The sequence below is a fragment of the Diceros bicornis genome, chromosome 2 (genome assembly GCF_020826845.1).
Source record: "Diceros bicornis minor isolate mBicDic1 chromosome 2, mDicBic1.mat.cur, whole genome shotgun sequence".
NCBI lineage: Eukaryota > Metazoa > Chordata > Mammalia > Perissodactyla > Rhinocerotidae > Diceros > Diceros bicornis.
Window position 1 is genome coordinate 90,912,109 of NC_080741.1, and position 13,003 is coordinate 90,925,111.

Consider the following 13,003-nt stretch of genomic DNA (forward strand, 5'->3'; position numbering starts at 1 on the left):
GCAGTGAAGGGACCTGGCCAAAGTCACACAGCAATTTCTTATTATAGCTGGAACTAGAATGGGGTAGAACTAGAATCGGGTCTCCTAGGTTCCAGCCCAGCCTGCAATCTGTTATACCAGGCACATTCTGAATCTTGACTTCCTGTCACGGAAAGTTTGGACATCTAGAACAAAACAGCTACTGCTGAAGATACCAAGTGGCCAACTTCCTGCCTGCTGACAGCCTCAGGAGGCACAGCTTTGTAAAGGTCTCATCTGTTACCTGTTACAGGCTTCGGTGACAGAGAAGGGAGCAGCTTGGGGAGAGGCGGTGGCTTCCTACAGAGATCGAAGTCCTGGTGGCGCCGGTCCCAGCTCCACCTCTCTCGATCCAGCCCAGGCTTCAGCGCGTTGGCAGCTGGTGCGTCTTCCCTCCGCTCCTAAATCAGGGGAACAGTAAGTTGAGAGAGAGGTCCCTGTGGACACCCCACCTCAGCCCCTGCTCCTCCCTATGGACATCATTCAGCTCTGTGATGGGGCCAGTGGGTGGCAGCTTGTGGTGACGGTCACTTTTAATGCTGCTATGAAGACCTGTCTCTTGGACTCGTTAGCCATGAACCAGGCCTGCTGGGATTTCTTCTCTGCTTCCTTTGAGTCCTGAGGTTCCACCACGGCTGAGATAATTGTGTATGTGACTCTCCTCCTCGGTTCCTGGAAATGAGGGGCAAACGTGGATGGCAGGGCTGGTAGCAGACTTGGATCGGGTGACTGACCCTCAGGTTTCCAGGCAGGTGTCAGAAACAGCTGGGGGCATAATGATCATCTGAATGCACTGTTTACGTTGTCAGAAACTAACTGAACTGTGCAGCAGCCCTGTGAGTGTCACATTATTGTTCCCTTTGACAGAAGAAACCCTTTTCTCAAGTTACTGTGCGCCAGAAGCCTAAGCCAAGGCTTGTCTACCTTTTCCAAGGGTGACAGCTGACGTTCATAAGCAGCAACAGAATGCGCCCTAGAGGTGAGGAACCTGTGGTTGTTTTCAGCCATGTACATCTGAGCACACGCTGAGGATCTCTCGGGTCCCCCTTGCATGTGCGGGATTCACACTTAGTGTGGGAACAGAACACCCCTCTCTCCCAGCACCTGATCCCCTGTCTACTTCCCCTAGCTGCTTGGCTTTCGTCCACAACAGGAGATCGCCTGCTGACACCCAGGCAGTATGTTCAGAGAGGAAAGAGGTCACTGGTTTAGCCAACTGCTATCATCCTATCTGGAGTATAAGCATTTGACTGCTTCCCTCTCTCGGGGCCTCTCACTCACCTTGGCCATCTCTCGATACAGCGCCTCCTTGGAACTCAGGGTCTGAATACTGTAGTTATAGACAGCATTTTTGGCAGGGGCTGAAATCCCAATCACCTTCACCATAGACTGGGGAGGCTTATTGCTGACCTGGTAGGCTGCCATGATTTTATGTGTGTATGTGTGAGGAAGACTGGCCCTGAGCTAACATCTGTGCCAATCTTTCTCTACTTTGTTTATGGGACGCCACCACAGCATGGCGTGATGAGCTGTGCTTAGGTCTGCACCCGGGATCTGAACTTGTGAACCTCGGGCCGCCGAATCCGAGCGTGTGAAATTAAGCACTATGCCACTGGGCCGGCCCCATGCCATGATATTTTTCTGAAGAAAGACACACCAGTCATCACCTACACGAGGCCCCCTTACCACCAACTGCCAGCCTGTGTTCAGTGCGGTGATCTCTGGCACATGGCTGCAGTGCAGGTACCAATTCTCCAATTCTGGAGCTGCCGTTTCATCACAGAACCCTGCCAAAGGACCATCTAGTCCAACCCCTCACTGTCCACAGCAGGATTCAGAGGACTGGAAACTTGAGATCTGCCTACGGTCACTGTAGCTGGAACAGCATGGGCTACAGGTGGAATTGAAGTGTGAGAGGCTTGAGGCTTTCATGGTAGACGGGAGGTTATGGCCTAAAGCAGCAAGAACTGCCTGCCTTTACCGTGGTCGCCTTTCGGTGCTGAGTGCAGGGGGAGTGTTACCTTCTCTCCACAGCCCCCAGGTGATCTGTCGGTTTCCTTTCTGAATGAAAATAGCGATGAGGAAGAAATAGGGGATAAAACAGAATGTTGCAGAGAAAGGTGGCTGAGACCCAAAAATAAGGCAGAGGAAGAGCTGCCACTCTACATTGTTCAGTGTTGGGCACTGTGGCTTACCCGTCATGTGCACATGAACTTCAGCAAAAGAACCACCCTTCGGGGCCGGCCTGGTGGTGCAAGCGGTTAAGTGCGTGCTCTCCGCTGCGGCAGCCCAGGGTTCGCCGGTTCGGACCCTGGGTGCGCATTGACGCACCGCTTGTCAGGCCATGCTATGGCGGCATCCCATATAAAGTAGAGGAAGATGGGCATGGATGTTAGCCCAGGGCCAGTCTTCCTTAGCAAAAAAAAAAAAAAAAAAGAGGAAGATTGACAGATGTTAGCTCAGGGCCGATCTTCCTCACAAAAATAAAAAAAAGAACCATCCTTTGCTTTAAAAAATAAAGAAAAAAGCTCATCTCAAAATGGTGACCTTGACGTACATATTAACCATGTCTTCAGGCCAAGCCCAGTGTCTTGTCTTTGGAATTTTTGAGGAATTTCCACAAGAGAGTGCAAAGTAATCAAGGGAAGGACTAAATAAATGTGTGGTTCATACACACGAGAGAAGAGACTGTCTAGGCAACAAGACCCCTGTGGCTTGGAGCACTGGAGACTGAAGGCAAAGGCAGGCCAACGGTCATTGGATGAGGGACAAAGCTCAGGCCTCGAGCACCTTCCATAGGACTGTGGTAGAGAGGCTATCGAAGCTAGGATCTTGTCACGGCCCACACGTAGCTTCACCCAGAATATTTAATATTGTGTCCAGTGTTTCTAGTTGTCCTCAGTGGGAGGGTTGATCTGAATTGATAAAAGTAGAAGTCCCCTGCTCCTTCCAAACCCTAGAGCTGGTGGAGTGCAACCTAGGGAGACAGATTCCTCCTCCTCTGCTACTTCTGCCTAGAGTTTAGAGTTGAAGTTCTGACCAAAAGAGCTACTTGGTGAAGTGAAAACAAATAGTGGTCAACAGTTGTTCTGGAGGCCTGGGATTCTCTGCCCTGGGGCTGAGGTCTGCAGGTGAACTTGGACTCACAGCCAGAGTGACTAGCTGCTTGAGAAGTATATCCAATATAAGACAGACCACAAGCTGGACAGCTGAAGCCATTCTTCACTGGAAAGAGTGAGATAAGGGTTTAAGATGAGTGTAACAATCATTCTGAAAAGATATAAGTGAAGATATTGGCAATATGAAGCAGAAGTAAGACCAAAGAAAAAGCAATATTAGGTATAAAAAATTATAGTTGAAATAAAGAACACAAGTGAATGAGATACACTGCAGAAGTGAGACAGCTGTAGAATGAATTGGTGATCTGAAAAATCAGCTTGAGATATGCTCCCAGAAGGCAGCCCTGGATGAAAAGGTAAACTTAGAAAACCTGAGTTTAGAGGATGGAAATAGAAGTAGCAATATCCAAAAAACAGAAGTCCCCAAAGGAGGGGGAAAGTGAGAATAGGAAAATTTGAAGAAATGAGTGTCAGAACAGATAAGGAAAATTCCAAGCCTGGACACACTATTAGTGAGATCTAAGACAACAAAGGCAAAAATAAATTCTGAAAACTTCCAGAGAAAATGAGCAGGCTACCTGTAAAGGAAAAAGTCTCAGATTCTCATCAGACTCCACAATAGCAGGTGCTGTAAGCAAGAAGATAACTTGAACCTAGAAGTTTATATCCGGGTAAAATGTCCATGTAATTGGGAGGGCATACTCTCAGGTTTACAAGGCCTTAGGAGGTTTCACCTCCTTTTGAAAATACGCTTGGAAGAAAATTCAAAATGGAGGAGGACAATCCAGGGCTAGTTAAACAAAGTTAGCAAGTGATGGTGTCCAAGATCCTAGTAAAGTTTTCCTGTCTAAAAAGGACCGGGAAAGGTAAAGTATCATCATAACCTAGAACTGAAATTCTAGAGACATATATAAAAGGGCTGGTGGGGTGTGGGTAGGAGAAGAGAGAAAAGGCTTATAAGTGTTATTTGTCTTAGAAAGGAAATTTATATAAATTAAAAGTTTCGGAATTCAATAGGGATATGTAAAAATGCATATGGTCTTTAGGATGACCATCTTAGAAACAAAGATAGAATGTTTAACTTTTTAATCAGCAGAAGAAAACCTGATCTATCCAAAGGAAGCAGGAAAGGGTAAGATGAGGTGGCCAAAAAAAGCCTAATCTAATAGTTATCAGTAAATGGGTTCAGCTCGCCAATTAAAGAAACTCACATTGGATTTTTTTAAGCTAACAGTATGCTGTCTATAAAAAGTGCTTTAGACAAAAAGATACAGATTTGAAATTAAAGGAAGGAAGAATATAAACTAGGCAGAAGGGGATCAGAAACCTAGAGTGGCATTCTTAACATCTGACCTCACAATTCAAGATAAAAATCTATCAAAAGAGGCCAAAAGGGATATTATATGTTGAGAAAAAAGCACAAGACAGCAAGAAGATAATTATTGTGAACACTGATGCACCTAACAATATCGTCTCAAAACATTAAGCACCAGCTGACAGGATTGCGGAGAAAGGGACATCTGTTTGGCGTCCTTGGAGAGCAGTCAAAGCTGCAGCCAGGCTTCCAGGGGCCAAGAATCGGGCCAAGAGAAGGGAAACACATTGAGTCCTTTTTTTTTCTTTTTTGCACAGTTTTCTCTCAAGGTATTTGCTGATTCCTAAGTTGCACATGAGTGAGATGAGTGGAGCAGATAAGACCCCAAATGGAAAAAGCAACTAAGAGGTTCAAAAGTTAAGTAGATATTTGGGGAAATGTCACTGTACTAGGGAAACAAAAACCAGATTTCAGAGTGTGCCAAGGAGGAAGGGCCCTGGTAACATCCTAGGTTTTCAGTTCAGAATTCAGAAAATCTATGCTTTAGAAGTAAGGGCAAATCAGGAACCAATTTGTTTAAGAGAATTTATCCTTTATTTGACTGCTAGAAGAAAATGAAATCCTCTCTAGAGGAAGATATCATCAAGAGCCTCTACAATTTTTCCTACACATTGTTCACCATTTAATAAAAATTAACACCCCACAGCAATCTACAGTTTCAATACAATCCCCATCAACATTCCAAAGGCATTTTTCACAGAAATAGAACAAACAATCCTAAACTTTGTATGGAACCACACAAGACCCCAAATAGCCAAAGCAATCTTGAGAAAGAAGGCATCACACTTCCTGATTTCACAGTATATTACAAAGCTATAGTAATCAAAACAGTATGGTGTTAAAATAGACACAACAGTATTGGCATTAAAATAGACACAAAGATCAATGGAATAAAACAGAGCACCCAGAAATAAACCGGCACATATGTGGTCAATTAATTTATGACAAAAGGAGCCAAGAATACACAATTGGGAAAGGAAAATCTCTTCAATAATTGGTGCTGGGAAAATTGGACCGCTATCTTACACCATACACAAAAACTAACTCAAAATGGATTAAAGACTTGAACGTAAGACTTGAAACCATAAAACTCCTAGAGGAAAACAAAGGCAAGAAGCTTCTTGACATTGGTCTTGGTGATGGTTTTTTTGATTTGACACTAAGCAAAAGGAACAAAAGCAAAAACAAACAAGTGGGACTACATTAAACTAAAAAGCTTCTGTAGAACAAAGGAAACCATCAACAAAATGAAAAGGCAACCTACCGAATGGGAGAAAATATTTGCAAATCATGTATCTGATAAGGGGTTAATATCCAAAATATATCAAGAACTCATATAACTCAATAGCAAAAAAATAATCCAACTGAAAAATGGGTAGAGGATCTGAATAGACATTTTTCCAAACAAGACTTAACAGACGGCCAACAACTACATGAAAAGGTGCTCAACATCACTAATCATCAGGGAAATGCAAATGAAAACCATAATGAGACACCACCTCACCTCACATAGTAGAAGGACTGTTATCAAAAAGACAAGAAATAACAAGTGTTGGTGAGGATGAGGAGAAAAGGGAATCCTTGTGCACTGTTGGTAGGAATGTAAATTGGTGCAGCCACTATGGAAAACAGTATGGAGTTTCCTCAAAAAACTAAAATAGAACCATATGATCCAGCAATTCTGTTTCTGGGTATTTAACTGAAGGACATAAAGACACTAACTCAAAAAGATTTATGCACCCCCATGTTTCTTACACCATTATTTACAATAGCCAAGACATGGAAGCAACCTTACTGCCCATCAATGGGTGAATAGATAAAGAAGATTGGTGTGTGAGTGTGTGTGTGTGTGTGTGTGTGTGTGTGTATGTACACCATGGTATAGTCAGCCATAAAAAAGAAGGAAATCTTGCTGTTTGTGACAACATGGATGGACCCTGAGGGCATTATGCTAAGTGAAATAAGTCAGACAAAGAAAAACAAATACCATATGATTTCACTCACCCATGGAAACTTTAAAAAAAGAGCTCAGAGATACAGAGAACAGATTGGTAGTTGCCAGAGGTGGCAGGGGGCGTGTGAAATGGGTGAAGGGGGTCAAAAGGTACAAACTTGCAGTTATAAAATAAATAAGTCACAGGAATGTAATTTACAGCATAGTGACTATAGTTAATAATACTGTATTGTACATTTGAAAGTTGCTAAGAGAGTAGATCTTAAAACTTCTTATCACAAGAAAAAACGTTAACTGTGGGGTGAAGGATGTTAACTAGACTTATTGTGATCGTTTCACAATTTATACAAATATCAAATCATCATGTTGCACACCTGAAACTAATATAATGTTACATGTCAATTACCTCAATAAAAAAAATTAACAGACATGCCAGGAGACGGGACCAAATAATGAAAACCAAGAGAAAAGGCAGACAACAGAAATAGACCCAACGTAATTCATATACTGGAATTATCAGACAAGAACATTAAAATAATTGTGGTTAATATAATGAAAAAATAAATGAAAAGATGGGGAAATTGAACCAGATATCTGGACTCTATAGAAAAATTAAATGGAAATCTTAGACTTTAAAAAATCATCATTAAAATTATAATTCACGGGATGGGTTTAATAGCAGACTAGACATACAGCAGAAGAAAAGATTAATGAGTCAGAAGATAGATTGCTTGAAAATATCCAGATTGAAGCACACACACAAAAAGGATGGACAATAAAAAGCATGAGATGTGTAAGTGATGTAAGACCTAAGTCATAGTGAAAATCTCTAACTTGCCATTAGAATCCCAGGAGGAGAGGGAGAGTATGAATAGAACAGAAGTAATGTCTGGAGAGAAATACTGGCCCAGAATTTTAAAAACTTAGATAAGCCACGGATTCAACAAACTATACAAACCCATAGAAAGATAAATACAAAGAAAAACACACCTATGAAATCATAGTAACACTGTTGAAAACCAAAGAAAAGGAGAAAAATTTTAAAGGCAACCAGAGAAAGGCACGTTATCTTTAAAAGACCAAGAATAAGACTGAAAGGTGACTTCAATAATGGAAGTCAAAAGACAATGTTATGACATGTTTAAAGCATTAAAACACCTGCCAAACTAGCATTCTGCCAGGAAAATATATATTTAGAAAAATCTGATCAGAGAAAAATGAGGAATTAGAACTCATTAATGTTAAACACTTCTCATCAAAATACAACATTAAAACAATGAAAAAGCAAGCCACAGACTGGGGAAAGATATTTGTAATACATGTAACTGACAACTCATCTAGATTTTTTTAAAAACCTACAAACCAGTAAGAAAAATACAACTAAGTTTCTTTTAAATGGAGGAAAAATATACATTTGAACAGGCGGTTCACAAAAGGAGATACCCAAATAGCCAATAATATGTGAAAAGGTGCTCTACATTATTATTCCTCAGGGAAGGCGACATTAAAACTAGAATGTAATACCAGTGCACCTCACCAGAGTGGTTAAGATTATAAAGATGGATAAATCCAAGTGTTTGCAGCACAAATGGAACTCCCATATATTTGCTAGTGGGAGTATAAAGTGGTACAACCACTTTGGAAATGTGGCAGTGAAAGCTGAACATATGCCTACCCTATGGCCCAGAAATTTTACTCCTACGTATGAGGATATAGGTCCAACAAAGAGGATCTGTGCAAAAATGTTCATAGCAGCTTTATCCATAATAGTCTCTTCCCCCCCAAAACCTGGAAAACAACACAAATGAAAACCAACAGGAGACTAGGTAAATTAATTGTGGCATATACACAACGGAAAACCTCTCAACAATAAATATATATATATAATAACATGAATCTTTAAAAATAGTTATGTGTAGCAAAAGAAGCTAGTGCAAGAATACATGCTGTATGGTTCCATTATGTGAAGTTGAACCACGAGCAAAACTATTACATGGTGATAGAATTCAGGACAGTAGTTAACGGAGAAGGAACACGATACTTTCTGGGGGGACAAATGTTCTACATCCTGATCTAATAGTAATAGTTTAGTAATAGTTTCACAGGTACATACATAGATAAAAATAAATGAGGCCATACACTTCAGATGTGTGCATTTTACTAACTTCAATGTATTTCATCTAAAAAACATTACCAGAGATAAGAAGAGGCCCATCATATTTATAAAAGGGTTGAATCAACAGGATAAAACACTCCTAATTATATATGTTTATCTAAAACATAATCTTCACATATATAAAGCAAAACAAGACACAAAAGAGGAGAAAAAAAATCCATAATCATATTTAGATATTTTAAGACTTTCCCTAGTAACTGACAGAAGAAACAGAATTTAAAGATAAGTAAGGATATGGGAGATTTGAATAAAACAATGAAGTTGACATAATTGATATATATAGAACACTGTGTCAACAACTAAAGGATACACATTTTTTCAAGTACATGGAACATTTACCAAAATTGACATATGCTGGACCATAAAGCAAATATCAACAAAGGACAGAAATTATACAAAATATATTCTCTGATAACAATGACATTAAAGTAGAACTCAGTAACAAAAAGATATGGGTAACTAAAAGATTGTCAAGTATTTGGAAATTAAACAATGTACTATTAAATAACCCATGGATAAAAGAAGAAATTAAAATGGAAATTAGAAAATATTTTCAACTGTGTCATCATGAAAATAAGATGTATACAAATTTGGGGGATACACTTAATGTTCATAGGAAACTTATAGCCAAATGATTACAGTATAATAAAATGACAAACGCCTGAAAATCAATATCTAAACAACCATCTGAAGAAGTTAGAAAAAGAAGAGAAAATTAAATCCTAAGAAAGTAAAAGGAAATTAATGAGAGCAGAAATCAATGAAATAGAAAATAAATGTACAACATGGAAATCAAAAAAGCAACAAAGAACCCTGGTTCTTTGAAGAGACTGATACCTTCATAAATGCAACTTCAGTAAAGTTCTCAATCACCCATAAACAGACTCATGCATAAATGGCAACTTGATCTGACAGATTTGGCAATACAGATCATTGGAAAAGGGATGGACTTTTTAACAAAGAGTGCTGGTACCACTGATCACATGCAAGAAATGAAATTAGATCCTACACTCATACAAAAAATAAATTCCAGATGGATTAAAAATCTAAATATGATGAGCAAAAATTTAAATCTTTTAGAAGAAAACACAGAATCGTTTTATGACCTTGGAGTAGGAGAAGATTTCTTATCTAAGGCAAAAAACTTAAGTTGTAAGGGAAGAAATGAAAAATTCTGAAAATTTAAACTAATTTTTGTCCATTAAAGACACCATTAACAGAGAGAAAAGACAAGTCTGACACCAGAAGATATTTGCCACATACATAAAATGCCACTGAGTTAGCATTGAGAACTTTAAAATAACACTTAAAATTCAAGGGAAAAAACGTCATAAAAGAAGAAATTAGCAAATTTATGAAAAGATATTCAACTTCACTAGTAAACAATGAAATGCAAGTTAAAACCTCCATGAGATAATATTACACATCAGGTTAGCATAATTTACGTCTGGCTATAACACACGCGAGCATGGAAGTAGGGTAATGGGAAGCAGGATAATGCGGAGCAGGGAAGTAGCATCCAGGCAAGTGGAAACACCACTTAGCAATTCTAATCCTAGATGTGTATCTTAGAAAAAAATCTTGCTTCTTTTTTAGGAGAAGACATGTTAACGCAGGTTTGCAATTATATTGTTTAAATAGCAAAATGTGGGAAACAGTCCAAATACCCACCAATAAATTGTGGCATGTTCCTACAGCTAGATACAAAAACATGGTTGAATCTCATTACTACTGAGCAAAAATAAAAACTACAGGAGATTATATACAGTATCATTCCATTTATAACAAAGATGCAAATCTAGACAAAATGTTTATGAATATATACGTATGCAGTAAAACTAGAGAAAAGCAAGTAAAAGATGAATATATACATATGCAGTAAAACTAGAGAAAAGCAAGTAAAAGGGATAGTGGTCACTTTTGGGTAAGGGATAGGAGAAGGGAGAGGGCACACAGAAAACTATAAAAGTATTGATAATCTTTGATTTCTTAAGTTGGATAGTGTGTATAAGATTGGTTTTATTATTTTTGATAGTACACACACATTCTCTTATAGGTATATTAATAAAATATTAACAAAACTATATCAGTCATGAAAATAGAACAGGAAGTCATGAGAATTTCTGGAAAATAAAACATGACCGGTGCAATTTACAATTATAAATGGTTCACTAACATAATGGTCACAGTGGACGATCAAATTAGTGAAATGGAAGATACAGCAGAACTCAATGCAAAAGACCAACAAGTACAAATTAAGAGGGAAAAATATGGAGGAAGGCTCTTAAAATTCTGGTGAAAAACAAAAACCCCCATCTGGACACCTAGATAGCAACACTAAGGATTAAGAGAAAGTTTTAAAAGACTAGAGGGAATCACAGTTTAGCTACAAAGAAAAATGCATCAGATGGGCATCAGACTTATCTGCAACTCTTGATTTTAGAAAGCAATGGATTTTGGGGTGGGAGGATGCAGGGATTTGAGTCTATAATCCTAAAAACAGCTCAGCTGCTATTCAAGTGCAAAGACAGAATGAAGACCTTGGACCTGCAAGCATCTGAAAGTTTATTATCCACAAAAAAATTTCTAAAAGAAAAAAATAGCAAAACAAAGGATAAAGTAGACGTGGGCCCAAAAAACATGAGCAAACATGTAAAAAACTAAACCATGTAGTGGGGCAGGAGGAAGATAGGACATCTAGTATGGTGGGGTAAAGAGCTCAATTCTTTCCTCAAAAAGCAATGATAAAACTGCACAAAATTATCAAAAGAAACCACTGGAAATTGTCCAAGGTATAGGACACACTGAGAAGTGTTTATTCATACAATTATAGTGAACCTCGGGTAAGAACAGTAAGAGTCAGTGTCATTCCTGCCATCCTAGTGCAGTCAGAGCAGTAGTTCTTCTAGGGTGGGGCAAGTCATGAAAATCCGCAGCACTTGAGCACAGGCTCATTTGAGTGGGAGTGGAACTTGAGGAAGCCCACGTGCATGGCTATTGTAAGTAACAATAGCAACCTCGGCAGCAAACACACAGGGACGGCCAGCTGCTAAGGAGACAGCTTGCAATCCTAGATGGGGCAAGCATCAGGCCAGCAGATTAATCAGAATTTAACAGGGCGATACAGGAAATGAGATAGCCACAGGGAACCTGGATAAGCTCTTCACACATCCCTTGCTGAGAGGTTGCCTGCACACGTAGGGCCCAGTGGAAAGTGAAAGCTAGAGCAGACTGAATGTGTTCCCCTACCCAGACACAGATCCACTGGTAAAGGTTGGAAGCCTCACTGGCTTGAGGTGTTAGAGCACAACTTCTGACCAGTTATTGGTTGATCACTATGTGATGCAGACACAGAGGTGACCCCAAGGAAGCCAGGCTTAAAAATAAAAACAATTTGAAAAACAGCAGAGATATCAGCAGCCACGCACCACTGAGGAGACAGATTCCACAGATTTAGTCAGGCAAGTTATTAAACAGCAACAACACACCTCCTCCCCCAGGGGGAGAAATCAGAATTCAGAGTTGCTGCAACGTATTTTAGATGTCCAGTTTTTTAATCAAAAATTAGGAGACATGCAAAGAAATAAGAAAGTGTAACCTTATTCAGGAAAATAAAGCTGTCAATAGAAACGGAGTGGGTCCAGCTTGATGACTTAGTAGTCAAACACTTCAAAGCAGCTATTATTTAAAAAAAAAAAACTAAAGGAAATTATTTTTAAAGTTCAAGACAGATATACAACCTGAATAAAAAGAAATTATTTTTAAAAAGAGCGAAATGAAAATTCTGGAGTTAAAAAGTACAGTAACTGAAATGAAAAATTCACTAGAGGGACTCAACAGCAGATTTAAGCTGACAAAGAACTTGAAAACAGGTCAACAGATTATCCAATCTGAAGAACAGAAGCACACACACAAAAAAGGAATTTCAAAAGACGAATAGAGCCTCAAAACCTGTAGGATATCATCTAGTGAACCAACAAAAATATAATGGGAGCCTGAGAAGGGAAGAGAGAGGAAGGAGCAGAAAAAAGTATTTGGAGAAATAATGACCCAAAACATTATTCTACCAATCTAGGAAGATCAGTGAATCTCAAGTAGGATAAACATAAAGAGATCCACACCTGGACATATCAGAGCCAAACGGATAAAAGAAAACGATAACCAGAAAATCTTAGAAACAGCAAGAACAAAAGAACTCATCACGTACAAGGGAACAACAATATGACTAATGGCTAAATACTCATCAGAAACAAGAGAACAGGGCACAATGTAATGATATTTTCAAAGTGCTACAAGAAAAAAATAGTGTAAACCAAGAATTCTATATTTAGCAAAAACTATCCTTCAAAAATGAAGGTAAA

The 13,003-nt window shown here is 39.2% G+C and overlaps 1 protein-coding gene across 1 annotated transcript in view; it reads right to left on the reverse strand.

Moving 5' to 3' along the window:
* Positions 1–68: 68 nt before the first annotated feature.
* The window catches only part of LOC131420529 (uncharacterized protein FLJ43738-like), a 99,977-nt gene continuing 87,042 nt past the window's right edge, over positions 69–13,003 (reverse strand). The window contains exon 12 of the mRNA XM_058566630.1: positions 69–419. Coding sequence (XP_058422613.1) covers positions 252–419 — 168 coding nt within the window. The 3' untranslated portion in view covers positions 69–251. The remainder of the gene's footprint in view (positions 420–13,003) is intronic.